Genomic DNA, 16,134 nt, shown 5'->3' on the forward strand with positions numbered 1-16,134 from the left:
GTGGATAGGGGTCAGAATGGGGACTCTGACTGTTCTGCGGCGACACAACCCCATATGCAGCAAGCTATAATGCACTGTGTGTTCTGACGTCTCTATATTCTGGTCAGCATTATGATTGTCAACAACTTGTGCTATAGTAGCTCCTCTGTGGAACTGGACTAGTCAGGTTAGCCTTTGCTCCTCACAGGCATTAATGAGCCTTGGGAACCCATGACCCTGTCACCATTTCACCAATTGTCCTTCCTTCATGCTGGGAACACTTCACAAGACCTGTAGTTTTGTGGATGTTAGGACCCAGTTGTCTAGCCTTCACAATTTGGCCCTTGTCAAAGTTGCTTAGATCCTTATGCTTGCCCATTTTTTTTTCCTGCTTCCAACCAAGATTATTATACAGTAGTTAACGAAAACTAAAATCAAAACTGAAACTATTATTAAAAAAACATTTTTGTAAACTGAAATAAAATAATTAACAAAACCAGAATGAAAAACTAAACTTAAATGAAACTATTAAAGTAGCTGGAAAGACTAACTGAAATAAAATAATAATTGACTAAAATATTTTTAGTTTTCATTTTTGAATTAATATTCTTGCCGTTAGTCTTTAACCCTTGTAAGTTTTCTCTAAAACAGAAAGTCATCTACCACGAGCCGCCTGCATATATTCATCCAGTGAACAGCCGCCGGTGATGGAGGGCGGCTGTTCACACAGCATTTGTGGTGACAGAGCAAGCTGAGTGCGGGTGCGTAGAGACATAAGTGCATGAGAAATACAAAACGATTTGCGTGCTGCCTTTCTTTGTGCTTGTTGTATATCAAGATGTAATTCAAATGGCTGAAATCAGAATGTGCTGGTCAACAAAACGTTTTCCATATGGACAGAAAAATCATTAGTGTGTAACGTTTCAGTTTATTTCTCGGGTGTCTGCTTTTTGTTGACAGCAATTCACCTGCCACTTCACATAGGAGAAATCGTTTTTACTTTCTCATATAAGAAGTATAGAGAAAGTACAGTAATCATGAAAAAATTTGACCTCGATATTTTGATGAATCTTGACGTTACAGACTAACCAGTGTCCAACAATACTGTGTTTTGGAATTGTGTGTGTGGGCGCGCCTGTGTGTGCGCATGTGTAAACACGATAACTCAAAAACGCAACTAGATAGATGGATGAAATTCGGCATGTGGTTGTTACACCACAATTGTAGATCTGTATTAACTTTTGGGCCAAATCCATCACCCGGAAGTGGCACTTTACCTGAACACATACTCAAATTTTTTTTTTATTTATTTATACAGCTGCAGACTCTGATTAATTCAACTTTACTTTTATAATAATTGTTCAATATATTATTAATTTGATTTGTTGTTGATGGTTTCTTGATGTACACAATATAAAAATTATAATCATTGTCTTACGGTTACTCCTTAGATATCCATCCCCATATCTCGGTATACAAGCAAGTCGAGGGGAGACCAACCACTCCCGATTTTTGAAAATAAAACGGCACTGATTGAGAGACTGACTAGGTCATCATACAAGATCAGCATATTGTTGCTGACCAATCACTTTTGCTTAAAAACATCGTTTAACAACGAAGCGATACAAACAAAGATAGAGTCTGACAAGTGATGTAAAAATAAACATACTAATGGGTTTTTGTATTTATTCCATATTTATTATCTTTTTTGTTCATATTCACAACTCAAAATACCTGATATTGTGAAAGTAATCCATTAGCAGAATTATATTTTAAAATATTTGTCTCCTTTTTTCAATGTTTTTCTCTCTCTCTCTCAAAACAGATAGTTGAAATATCCTATTCTTTTTGTTCTTAACATCAGCCATATCATACATATTGCATACCAGGGATTTTTCTTGCCTTGCATCCAAACCTGCTGTGGTAGGCTCTAGATTTCCAACAACCCAACTTTATATGAACAGGTTTAGATAATGTATATGTTGTTCCTAATCTCAGACGCTGACTCTGTTGTTTTATGCCTGTCTGTACTCCTATTACCTGCTCTTGCTCTGCTCATTATGGGTTTACTGTCCTTTATGGTTGTCTATTCAAGACTCACTGCCCCTAACCTCGACAATACATTCTTGTTGTTTTTTGTTTCCCCTCAACACAGCTAGGTGGGGTCTGCACACTCATTCTAGTCTAAAAGCCCTGTTCTTCCTAAGGTCCTGTGATTTCCATTAGAAAATATTTTAAAAATTATAAAATTGTGTAAAATTGTTCATTTGCAGTGTTTAGTTTTGATTATGCTTGTTTTTATCAGACAAAAACAAAACCAGATAGTGGAAGGTTACTACACTGCCTGGTTTACTAACATTAAACTCGTATCCAAATCTGTCAAGTGTACAGTTCTGTCTGATTGTGACACAAAACTAACTCCGTAGGCGCTCCATGCCATAATTACTAAAACTAAAACTGAAACTAATATATATATATATATAAAAATAAAATAGAAATGTCTTGTGAAATAAAAACTAAACTAAAACTAAAGATACACGATGAAGGAAAACTAAAACTAAACTGAATTTCCAAGTAAGGTCAGAAAAAATATAGAAATAAAAACTAAAAAAAGGCAAAACTATAATAACCTTGCTTCCAACAGTTTCCCTTAAAGAACTCACTGTTCACTAATAAAGTGGTGTGTATTCCCTTTGAAAGTCATCATAATTTTCTGTATGACTAAAGATTTGTATACAGTCATATGAAAAAGTTTGGGAACCCCTCTTAATTCTTTGGATTTTTGTTTATCATTGGCTGAGCTTTCAAAGTAGCAACTTCCTTTTAATATATGACATGCCTTATGGAAACAGTAGTATTTCAGCAGTGACACTAAGTTTTTTGGATTAACAGAAAATATGCAAAATGCATCATAACAAAATTAGACCGGTGCAAAAATTTGGGCACCCTAACAGAGATATTACATCAATACTTAGTTGAGCCTCCTTTGGCAAATATAACAGCCTTTAGACGCCTCCTATATCCTTTGATGAGTGTTTGAATTCTAGATGGAGGTATTTTTGACTATTCTTCCATACAAAATATCTCCAGTTCAGTTAAATTTGATGGCTGCCGAGCATGGACAGCCTGCTTCAAATCATCCCATAGATTTTTGATGATATTCAATTCAGGGGACTGTGACGGCCATTTCAGAACATTGTACTTCTCCCTCTTCATGAATTCCTTTTTAGATTTCGAACTGTGTTTTGGGTCATTGTCTTGTTGGAATATCCAACCTCTGCGTAACTTCAACTTTGTGACTGATGCTTGAACATTATCCTGAAGAATTTGTTGATACTGGGTTGAATTCATCTGACCCTCGACTTTAACAAGGGCCCCAGTCCCTGAACTAGCCACACAGCATGATGGAACCTCCACCAAATCTGACAGTAGGTAGCAGGTGTTTTTCTTGGAATGCGGTGTTGTTCTTCCACCATGCAAAGAGCTTTTTGTTATGACCAAATAACTCCATTTTTGTCTCATCAGTCCAAAGCACTTTGCTCCAAAATTAATCTGGCTTGTCTAAATGAGCATTTGCATACAACAAGCGACTCTGTGTGTGGAGTGAGTACAGAAAGGGCCTCTTTCTCATCACCCTGCCATACAGATGCTCTTTGTGCAAATTGCGCTAAATTGTAGAACAATGTACAGATACACCATCTGCAGAAAGATGTTCTTGCAGGTCTTTGGAGGCGATCTGTGGGTTGTCTGTAAACATTCTCAAAATCCTGTGCATAGGCCGCTCCTGTACTTTTCTTGGCCTGCCAGACCTGGGTTTAATAGCAACTGTGCCTGTGGCCTTCCATTTCCTGATTCCATTCCTTTCAGTTGAAACTGACAGTTTAAACCTCTGAGATAGCTTTTTGTAACCTTCCCTTAAACCATAATACTGAACAATCTTTGTTTTCAGATCTTTTGAGAGTTGCTTTGAAGATCCCATGCTGTCACTCTTCAGAGGAGAGTCAAAGGGAAGCACAACTTGCAATTGACCACCTTAAATACCTCTTCTCATGATTGGACACACCTTGTCTATGAAGTTCAAGGCTTAACGAGCTAATCCAACCAATTTGATGTTGCAAGTAATCAGTATTGAGCAGTTACATGCATTCAAATCAGCAAAATTACAAGGGTACCCACATTTCTGCACAGCCAGTTTTTCACATTTGATTTCATTTCATACAACTAAATACTGTTTCACTAAAAATCTTTGTTCGGAAAACAACCCAGTACTCAGATGTTCCTAGGAAATGAAAGACATACCACTGTTATCTTTTTTGTTGAAAGTAGAGTAAATTATTATGCAGGCTTTGAGGGGTTCCCAAACTTTTTCATACGACTGTATATATTTATCCATTCAGCATTTTTAATGTGAACTCTTATGCTGTAACAATACATTTTCAAAGTCAAAATAATACAGACAGTGTCTGAGAGGTTTGACATAGCTTCGGCTTTGTGATAAATGAACCAACAGTGCATACTGGGAGAGAAAAAGACTTGCATATTGTTTTGAACCACTTTCCAAATGTATTCAGTTCTAGTATTTTATCTATAAGTTCTCTGGAATTAGTCACATTTTTTAAGCTAGCCTTCATATTAACAATTCAGTTTTCATTCAAAATATGAGTCAGATATTTTACTGATTTACTGGTGGAGAGCAATTGTAATTCAACCATGCCTTCATTATTTGTGCTATATGTTAAGGTAATTTTTAACATAAAACAAATTCACATTAAAAATAAACAATTTTTGAACTCCAGCAGACCCCCGTGACCCTGTGTTCGGATTCAGCGGGTTGGAAAATGGATGGATGGATGGATGAATTTCATTACTTCAAAATAAAAATATAAAGAACAAAATTAGAAAATTTCAGAGCTGAATTTTTATTTCAGTTAAATCAGAGCACTGGTCAAGATACTGCTTATGTATATACACAAAGAAATACATTTAAGTTTACATTACCTGTGTGGTGGTTCCTGCTGAAGAGGAGGCAGATGATAGGCTTGGGGATTTGGTGACAATTTCCTGAAAGCTGAAACTTAACCCCTGAAGCAAGCTGCTGGCAGAAGAAGTGGCTACAAGGAAAATTGCATGTATGTGAACACATAGTTAATTAAAATATTTAGTATAATAATTAATACTTTTATCCAATTCAAAATAAGGAACTCTAACTTATTTCCAAAAACAAAAGATTACAAAAAAGAAACAGCAACTAAAAAGAAAAAAATACAAAACAAGGAGAAATGAAAATTATGCTTTGTAAATCTGAAAGAAAACAAAATTAAATATTTTTACATGTTAGTGAGAAGTTGCAATTTTCCAGTCCTTCAGACATAATAGGAGTAGAGTCCTAATTCATTCATCTTGTATGCTCTGAATTATTATTTTTATCTGGTGTGTTACATAATTCTCAGCTAGTCTCCCTCAGTTTTACCACACGTTACACCATCACTACTTTCATTTATATATCATTATTAACCATTCCTTGCTCTCTAGATCTCAAAATTTACTTCCCTCTTTGATTGTCTCATTTTACATTTTAAGTAAATAAGACTTCCAACCAAAACTGTATCATTTTAAGTTTTTTTTTATTTCATAGAAATGTTAATATTTGACTGATTAAATAAAAAATGATAGCTTTTCCTTTCATATTTCTTTTCAACCCAGTGCACTTGCTATAACAGGCAGATTCTAAATCTAAAAAAAAATAATAAATCAATTTTCAAAGTTGGAATTTAGAGAAACAAATCAATTTCATATTCAAGTGTTGTTCTTGTATGTATGGTTTACATAGCATGGCAACCACAATAATTAGGGGTACTCTTCAACACTGGCCACTCATGGACTCTCACAGCAATGATGTGTCCTCCTTTATAAGAGATCACACAAGAGCCATCCTGTTAGATGTCTGTGTTCCTGTGCTGGTGTTATGTAAGATGAAGATGAAAACAGTTGTAATAAAGTGTGTGAAGCTACGTGGTGCTGTTTTCTGAAGCCTAAGCAAGCTGAGTCAATGTATGTACAACACCATGAAAAACATTTTCCCTTTTCCTGATTTCCTGTGTTATGGCAATTTTTTGACAAATAGCATTTTCAGGTTTTCAACCAAAATCCAATCTTAGATAAGTAGCCCCTGAGTGGACATTTACCCTAAGTATTTCCTGATACAAAGGAGAATCCATTCGCCATCCACTTATGATAAGCTGTCCAGGCTCAGAAGAGGCAAAACATCCCTGCACCATCTCAATACCACCACTGCTATTATGATATTCTTATCTTGGGATGCAGTCTTTAAAACATTACAACAATTGTGATGAGAACAGGCCGTTCAGCCCAACAAGCTTGCCAATCCTATTTATCTAGATTCTCTACAATAATATCAAGTTGACATCTGAAGGCCGCTAAAGTCCTACTCTCTACCAAACAACTTGGTAATTTACTTCATGTGTCTATGGTTCTTTGTGTGAAGAAAAACTTTATTATTATTGCAAAAATTGCCCTTAAGCTTCCAAGTGTGTCACCATGTTCTTGTTGAAGAATTTATTTAAAAGTAACAGCTGGGATATATTATTATAATAATTCCCTTCATAACTTTAAATACTTCAGTTATGTCGGCTAATCTATGTTTTCTTAAGATTAAAAGGTTCAACTTCTTTAATATCTACACAAAATGATAATCTTTTAAAATTCTACAGGTAGCCTAATTGCTGATCTGAAATTTACCTTTTTTTTATAATATGGAGACCAAATTTCTACATAGTACTCTAAATGAAACCACACTAATTCACTATATAACTTAAGCACAACATCACTTGACTTGTTTTCCACACAGCACGATAAATAATCTAACATTCTATTTGTCTTCTTGATCTCTTGTGAACACTGTCTTGATGTAGATAGTGTTGAGTCGACTATGACTCCAAGATCCTCCCTTCATAAGGTGTACTTTCTAGTTTTAAACCTCCCATTGTGTACGCACTAAAATACATTTCCTTAAATTAATGTAATCTGTTACAAATCTGCCCAAGCCAGGTCTCTCTGCAACAATTTAGATGATTCTGCATTAGCTGCATTTCCAGCTAGGTTAGTATCACCTACACACTTTACTGGCTTCTTATTTATATTATCTGGATTTTTAATATTTATAAAAACAGCAGGGGCTGCTCACTGATCGCTGAAGGACACCATTGTTAACATTACCTAATTCTGAAAGTTTCCCTCACCATAACACTTTGCTTCCAGCATCTGGTGCGTAAAGCGTGTGAGAAAGAAAGCGATTTACTGTGTGATAACAGTGACAGTTCTTCCAGAGCCAATAGTGGCAGCAATGATACATTCTGGTCCAAGTGTTAGTGAAGCATATCAAGGTTATGATTTTGCTTTGAATGTGCTCAGCAACTTTCAAACCTGGTAGCTCCCTGGATCTCCAGGGCTCAAGAGAGAAGTATTAGATACAGATAATCCCTTACAGAATTTCAGTCTCTTCATAAATGATAGGATGTTAGCTGTAATTCTGACTGAGCCCAAAATACAGTATGTACACAACAATTAACAAAGCAGTACACACTAAAATAAATTCCAGGCTGCATGAGTCACCTAACCTCAACCTAACTGAACATGCATTTCACTTGTTAAAAACAAAAATACGCATAAATAAGCAAAAACTGAAGACAGCTACAGTAAAGGCCTGGAAAAAAACATCACTAAGGAAGAAACCCAGCATTTAATGAAAAAATTTTCAACCAAGTTTTAAAAATGATCAATGTATTTATGATTATGTTAGTTTGTCCAATAACTTTTGAGACACTGAAAAAGGGAGGACTATGTATAAAAATGGTTACCTTTCCTAAACGACTCATACAATACTTTTGTTAAACTCCTTGAATCAAAGCTGAAAGTCCACAATTCAATCACATCATTATTCCATCATTTCAAATCCACAAATTAAGCCAAAATTATGAAAATTCTAGTCATTGTCAAAATACATATGGACCATATGTATATACAGTATGTAATAACAAGAAGTCAAAATATATTGTACAGTTAATTATCTTTTAGGTAACAGCCTCTTAATGGACATAATGAAAAATCCATCCTAAATTACCGGGTCAATTGCTTAAAAACAAGAATAAAGAAAGCGAAATAGGTCAACACCTTGTGAGGAAACAGCCGATGCCTGGACTGGTGTTGCAGTGCTGGGCACTAGACGTGCCTGTAATCCATGGAGTGAAGCAGGAGATGCATTGTTAGAAAAGGTAGGACTGGTGCTAGTGGCTTCTTGAATGCCAGATGGTCTAAAAGGAAAACAGAAGTTATTTAATATTTGTCATCTGTAGAAAACAACTATATTTAATACACAATATGACAGTATTTAAATTAATTTCTCACAAACTTGCATTTGTAAATAGTTATATTAAATATCTGAGCAATTATAATCATTACATAACACGGTACAAGCAATAGACACATGGCTTTTATAATCTTATACTTTATGCAATAAAGACGTATCACAAGTCAACAAAGCAAACAAAACGGACCACAACTGAAAAGTTCCCATACAATAGACTTTTTGGAGAAAAATAGTCATTGTCCAAATGTTGATATGTGAATTAGAAAAATTCACACAGACATGGAAAGAATGCACCAAGTTTTCAGATTATGCCTGGGTTATTACTCTGCTAAAATGGAAAATGTGGATAGTTGTTACACCTCTAATACCTTTGTGCTGTAAGTAGTCCAGATAATTCCTTTGATCCAGCAGCAGTCTGGCCCACAGTAACAGTTAAAGGTTTCCCAGCAGAGCCTGATAAGATAAAAAGTCAACTATCACTTATGAATATTCAGCAGGATCCTCATCTGATTTTGCTGTATATTTTTACAATAATACAGGAAGGTGACACAATACAGCTAGCATTATTGTAATGCCATTGACAGTGTACGGATTAACTCTTTTAGGGCGGATGTCGACTTTTGTTGACAGGAGGGGTTGAGGGTGCATGTCGACAAAAGTCAACATCCAGGGGTAGAGGGTGACAATCAGCGGTTAATGGCGATAAAACTCACTGTTACGTCACAGGCATTCCCTCTCTGCTTATAGGAAAGCTAGACTCATTGACTCGGTATCTAATCCTTGTGTGTGCGTGAGTTATGAAATGTAAACAAAGGCAAGATGGCATCGACATCTCACGAGGGAGCGAAGCGATTGCAGAAAAGCAAAATACTCAGCAGACGATGTTTTGCGCATTATCCCGGAGTCAGACTCTGAATTTTTATAATCTCATTTTGTTGAGAGTGATCAGGATATCAAGCAAGAGAGTGAGGAACTGGCATCAGCTGATCGGACACCAGCCGATGCCGTCCTAGCTGATCGGCTGCCAGCTGAGCGCATTCACAAAGAGGTATGCAGAGCAATTTTTTGAATTGCGGGTTGCGCTTGCACCGCACTCTCGTTTTTCAAAGTGGAAACCCACAACAAAAGACGAGATGAAGGGCTTTGTGGCATTACAAATAGAGATGGGACTAGACTGGTGATATAACTTCAGGGAGCATTGGTCCAAATGTGCTTTGTCCCCTGGCGTCTTTGGACAGGTTATGCCGTGTGATAGGTATGTGCTGCTGTAAAGTTTTATTGTGATAACCAGAAGCAAATCTCAAGGGGTGAGCCAGGCTATAACCCCATGGATAAAGTTCAGCCCCTGCTTGAGACATTGTGGAACCAACATATAAACAATTTTATCAGCCTGGCCGTGATTTGTCTGTGCATGAATCTATGATAAAATACAAGGGATGCCTTTTTATCTGCCAGTATATGCCAGACAAGCCCACAAAGTACGGCATAAACGATTTTGTACTGGTAGAAGCAAACACTGGTTTCTGCCTGAAAGTAATTACATATACAGGAAAGTATTTCTTTCAAAGAAAGAACTGAAAGAAAACTGTCCCTTGACAAGTCAGGTTGTGCTGGAGCTGCTTCAGGGCTATGAACATTTGGGTCATGTTGTGTACATGGACAATTTTTATACATCACCAGAATTGTTCATGGAGCTACAGAGCAGGGGAATTGGAGCTTGTGGCACAGTGAGGGTGAACTGGAGACACAAGCCTTCACAGTTGAAGCCAGACAGGCTGAAGATGAAAAGAGGTGACAATCCAGTTTTCATGTGGGCAGAAAACTTGGTGGCAGTGGCATGGCACGATGTGAAACAGGTGACTTGTCTCTCTACAGTACACACTAACAATATGTGACAGAAAGTGCAGCAACAGACAATTGAAAAGGAAGCACCAGTGCAACACATATTGTAAGCAGTGCAATGTGGCAATGCATGCAATTGGCTGCTTTGAGCGATATCATACTTTGCAGGACTTTGCTCTGTAACATGTATGTGATATGTATGTGAAATCATATAGTATGCAGGCTCATACAACATGCAAGTAACATTTATCAAAAATAAATATTTTTGGTTGATTTGATATGTTAAAACATTGCTTTGTGTTCTTTTTTTAAAAAAAATAGTTTTTGGAAAAATATTCAGCCCTGGGAGAAAAGAAACAAAAACAAAATCAGCCCTAAAAGAATTAAGATGCCCGATAAAGTAAGAAACAAAGGATTTTAAGCCCTGACTAAATTTCGGCAAGGAATACGTGTTGGTTTTGCCATGTTATCAGAAAGTGAAAAAAAAAATGTCAAAAGGTTTTCATTTACCTCTTCCGAGTATGAAAAAGGAAGTTCTTAACATTGTTAACCTAGTAACATTTAAAATTATTTTTTGGGAATTGATGGTGTGTCTCACTGAGATGTAAGCTGGCAAGACATCTGGAAGATAATACAGGCCAGGGATCCTAAGTGGCAGTAGTACTGATCCAAAGTAAAGAGGTCCTTTTGCAACTCCACCAACGAAGCCTCATTCATATTCTGTCTATTCACTATACAACATTGTCACAAGGCCAATAAAGGTAACAGATCAAGCTCTGAAAACACTAATGGAAGACCTGGAGGCAACCAGAGTGAAATTAGACAAGGACCAATCGTTTCTGCAAAACAGTTAATACACTTTATTAGCAAGGAGCGGTGTCATAAGGCATCAAGCAGAGGGAAAAAAATATCCTTAGTTCTTGAAATTACTGAAACATAGGAAAAGATATTAATAGGTAGTTCCAGTTTCCCACAAAAATCACTACAGCCGTGTCAAACCTAATTACTGTGGTATGATTTGAAAAATTCTGTGCAGTTATAATGATCAAGCCAACTATTCCATAGGAGGAATGCTTAGAGGAGGCCCAAAGAGGAAAATGTGGCAATACTCTAGGAGGGAATGTGACACACCATGTAGTAGGGAAAAATGGCATCAGACTACACACTTGGCGTCTTGTAGTTCAGGACAGATCGGGATCAGAAATATGAGATGGTAGACAGGGGGAGACATACACAAAATCGCTGGCAACGCAGGCACATTTTTTCATCAGGTTGCATCGGCATCTGCAAAGCCTCTATTAAAATACTGCCAGCTTTGCAGGCAAGCACGTATGCACACGTACAGAAATAAACTTGAGCACTCAGTAAGAATAAATATATATATATATATATACACAGTAATCCCTCCTCCATCGCGGGGGTTGCGTTCCAGAGCCACCCGCGAAATAAGAAAATCCGCGAAGTAGAAACCGTATGTTTATATGGTTATTTTTATATTGTCATGCTTGGGTCACAGATTTGCGCAGAAACACAGGAGGTTGTAGAGAGACAGGAACGTTATTCAAACACTGCAAACAAACATTTGTCTCTTTTTCAAAAGTTTAAACTGTGCTCCATGACAAGACAGAGATGACAGTTCCGTCTCACAATTAAAAGAATGCAAACATATCTTCCTCTTCAAAGGAGTTTGCGTCAGGAGCAGATGTCAGAGAGATAAAGAAAAGCAAACAAATCAATACGCTGTTTGGCTTTTAAGTATGCGAAGCACCGCGGCACAAAGCTGTTGAAGGCGGCAGCTCACACCCCCTCCGTCAGGAGCAGGGAGAGAGAGTGAGAGAGAGAGAGAGAGAGAGAGAGAGAGAGACAGATAAAAACAAAGTCAAAAATCAATACGTGCCCTTTGAGCTTTGAAGTATGCGAAGCACCGTGCAGCATGTCCTTCAGAATGCAGCTTGCACAGAAGGTAGCAACGTGAAGATAATCTTTCAGCATTTTTAGACGAGCGTCCGTATCGTCTAGGTTTGCGAACAGCCCCCCTGCTCAATTCCCCTACGTCAGGATCAGAGAAACTCAGCGCAAGAGAGAGAGGGAGAAAAGTGTTGGGTAGCTTCTCAGCCATCTGCCAATAGCGTCCCTTGTATGAAATCAACTGGGCAAACCAACTGAGGAAGCATGTACCAGAAATTAAAAGATCCATTGTCCGCAGAAATCCGCAAACCAGCAAAAAATCAGCGATATATATTTAAATATGCTTACATATAAAATCCGCGATGGAGTGAAGCCGCGAAAGGCGAAGCGCGATATAGCGAGGGATTACTGTATATATATATATATATATATATATATTCAAGAACTAATCAAAATAAAATTTCTAAGGAAAAAGTTGAAAGAGAAGATGCACTGAAACGTTCATTTCAGTTTAGTGCACAACTATTAATGTTTTCAAAGAATGACAGATACAACTTCTCTCTAAATTTTAATGAGCTCCTACCTTCCTGTGTAGCAGCAGTGCTTCCAGCAGAATCCCCATGTGATAAGATGGTCACCTTGATTTTGGCTCTTTTGGAAGACTTAGCTGGTGTAGGACTTGGAGTGGATCGCCTCTTCAGCTGTGTTCGGATTTCATCTCTGTCAAGTCCCTCTGTCTGCTCACTGGAGACGGGCACTGCAGCAGAGGAACAGTCATCATCATCAAGCACTATGCTCTACACAGAATGCCCCTTCACACCAACACATGACAAGAAGCAAGATAGGTATGCTTACAATATAGAACAGCAAAAGCCAAAATGAGGACAAGCAAAACAATGTAGTTCTCAAGTTAAAAAAGGTTAAAGAAGTCACTGAGAAAAAGTCTGGTTGTAAACAAAAATAAAAACATAAAAAATAAAACAATATAAAAATGAATGAGCAAACAACCCAAAAAATTTTCAGGAGACACCTGAATATCATAAGAAAACAATTGCACATCTTCTTTATTCCATGAGCTCTACAAAACTAACTGAAAACCATTTTTTCTTTGCCTGTTATGTCAGTAACATGTTGCAGTTCAAAGCATATGAATGGCCAGATGCATGATGACTAGAAAAAAAAAAAGAAAATTATTAATTTCTGCAGCAGTTATACATTTTGGCTAACTATATATATGACTGATGTTCCAGAGTATGAAAAGTAAAAACTGTTTTTTTTCCATAGTGAAATGGTTCTTCCAATTTAACTGATTCATCTACCTTTCAATTTCAGTGCTATGGGTCCACTGTGGCTGCCATTTTTTTGCCCTAAGCTTTTTTTAGCTTTTAATTGGACTCGTTACGTTAACACTAGAATTACCTGAGTCTACGAAAAAACTCGTAGATCCGGCCTACCTTAAAACCATTCGCACCTCTCCGCCAGTGTCCTATGTCCCCTAAATGTGCTGATAAAAACAAGCTACAAGCAGCCGGGTACTCCATCCCCCCACTGACTTAGAACGTGCACGAGCATCTCCCAGCTCATGCCTTGATTGATTATCTGGGAGTGAAGTAGAGTTTTAGAGTGGAAATAATAGATCGTTATTTGGAACACACACATTTCATGTGTGTTCTACAGTAATCTGTGTAAACACATTATTAAAACAGAAACTTTTTCATATCTATACTAATAAAAGTATATCACGTGAACTGAAAACAAGGAAGAGATTTTCAGCACGAGTCAAACGCGGGAACAAAGGTAAATGACGTTAATTGTTGAGTGTCTTTTAATACTGTGTAATTGTTGAGTGTCTTTTAATACTGTGTAAGCATACATATTAACAGATGTGCAATTAAACGTGTGCATTTACGGGGTGATTTCTCAGGCTTAAAGCTCGAAGTGATCACTCCAGTGAAGGCAGCTTCACAAAAAAACAGATCCTTAACAAACTGTTATTGGTATATTTTCCCTCAATTTTAAAAGGTTTTCTTTTCTTCTTAATAAAAATTTAAAAGCAGTACTTTGCCGCTGCGAACCGCAGGGATTTGAGCGACTGACGCATACAGACATATTCATGAGTGCAGGTACTTCGGAAAGAAAGCACCATGTAAACCTAAAGTTTAAATTAAGTTCATAGACCTACAAAAGGTTGCCATTGATTTGAGGCAAGATTGCTTTTCTCCTGTACAACTATACGTTGCATTCTCAAGAGTGTGCTTGCACTGCTTGGTCATATTACAACCGGAGTGCTGAACTGACAACGTGGTATACAAACAGAACAATCGTAAAAACAGGATGAAATAAAAAGGCTGCTTCCGTTGGCGAAGCAACGAAAAAGGAAGACCTTATATGGCATTCGTTTATAAAACAGCGGAGAGGCTGTGTGAACTCAGCTTCAGAAAAAAACAGATCCTTAACAAATTGTTATTGGTATATTTTCCTTCAATTTAAAAAGGTTTTCTTTTCTTCTTAATAAAAATTTAAAAGCAGTACTTCGCCGGTGCGAAGCGCGGGGATTTCAGCGACTGACGCATACAGATATATTCATGAGTGCAGGTACTATGGAAACAGAGCACCGTGTAAACCTAAAGTTTAAATTAAGTTCATAGACCTAAAGGTTGCCATTGATTTGAGGCAAGATTGCTTTTCCCCTGTACAACTATACGTTGCATTCTTAACAGTAAGCTTGCACAGCTTGGTCATATTCCAACCGGAGTGCTGAACTGACAACGTGGTATACAAACAGAACAATCGTAAAAACAACGGAGAGGCTGTGTGAAGTCAGCTTCACAAAAAAAACAGATCCTTAACAAATTGTTATTGGTATATTTTCACTCAATTTAAAAAGGTTTTCTTCTTAATAAAAATTTAAAAGCAGTACTTCACCGCTGCGAAGCACGGGGATGTATATATATATATATATATATATATATATATATACACAGTGGGTACGGAAAGTATTCAGACCCCTTTCAATTTTTCACTCTTTGTTATATTGCAGCCATTTGCTAAAATCATTTAAATTAATTTTTTCCCTCATTAATGTACACACAGCACCCCATATTGACAGACAAAAAAAAGAATTTTTGAAATTGTTGCAGATTTATTAAAAAAGAAAAACTGAAATATCACATGGTCCTAAGTATTCAGACCCTTTGCTCAGTATTTAGTAGAAGCACCCTCTTGAGCTAATACAGCCATGAGTCTTCTTGGGAAAGACGCAACAAGTTTTTCACACCTGGATTTGGGGATCCTCTGCCATTCCTCCTTGCAGATCCTCTCCAGTTCTGTCAGGTTAGATGGTAAACGTTGGTGGACAGCCATTTTTAGGTCTCTCCAGAGATGCTCAATTGGGTTTAAGTCAGGGCTCTGGCTGGGCCATTCAAGAACAGTCACAGAGTTGTTGTGAAGCCACTCCTTCGTTATTTTAGCTGTGTGCTTAGGGTCATTGTCTTGTTGGAAGGTAAACCTTCGGCCTGGTCTGAGGTCCTTAGCACTCTGGAGAAGGTTTTTGTCCAAGATATCCCTGTACTTGGCCGCATTCATCTTTCCCTCGATTGCAACCAGTCGTCCTGTCCCTGCAGCTGAAAAACACCCCCACAGCATGATGCTGCCACCGCCATGCTTCACTGTGGGGACTGTATTGGACAAGTGATGAGCAGTGCCTGGTTGTCTCCACACATACCACTTAGAATTAAGGCCAAAAAGTTCTATCTTGGTCTCATCAGACCAGAGAATCTTATTTCTCACCATCTCAGAGTCCTTCAGGTGTCTTTTAGCAAACTCCATGCGGGCTGTCATGTGTCTTGCACTGAGGAGAGGCTTCCGACAGGCCACTCTGCCATAAAGCCCTGACTGGTGGAGGGCTGCAGTGATGGTTGACTTTCTACAACTTTCTCCCATCTCCTGACTGCATCTCTGGAGCTCAGCCAAAGTGATCTTTGGGTTCTTCTTTACCTCTCTCACCAAGGCTCTTCTCC

At 37.7% G+C, this 16,134-nt stretch overlaps 1 protein-coding gene across 3 annotated transcripts in view; it reads right to left on the reverse strand.

Annotated features, from left to right (window-relative positions):
* The window catches only part of kansl3 (KAT8 regulatory NSL complex subunit 3), a 159,900-nt gene that overhangs the window by 52,869 nt on the left and 90,897 nt on the right, over nucleotides 1-16,134 (reverse strand). For all 3 annotated transcript variants that reach the window (XM_028806093.2, XM_028806084.2, XM_028806102.2), the window contains 4 exons: nucleotides 12,699-12,872; nucleotides 8,734-8,818; nucleotides 8,170-8,309; nucleotides 4,978-5,090 (listed from right to left, as the gene is read on the reverse strand). In XM_028806093.2, the coding sequence (XP_028661926.1) occupies nucleotides 4,978-5,090; nucleotides 8,170-8,309; nucleotides 8,734-8,818; nucleotides 12,699-12,872 (512 nt within the window). The remainder of the gene's footprint in view (nucleotides 1-4,977; nucleotides 5,091-8,169; nucleotides 8,310-8,733; nucleotides 8,819-12,698; nucleotides 12,873-16,134) is intronic.

Source organism: Erpetoichthys calabaricus, chromosome 1, assembly GCF_900747795.2.
Source record: "Erpetoichthys calabaricus chromosome 1, fErpCal1.3, whole genome shotgun sequence".
NCBI lineage: Eukaryota > Metazoa > Chordata > Cladistia > Polypteriformes > Polypteridae > Erpetoichthys > Erpetoichthys calabaricus.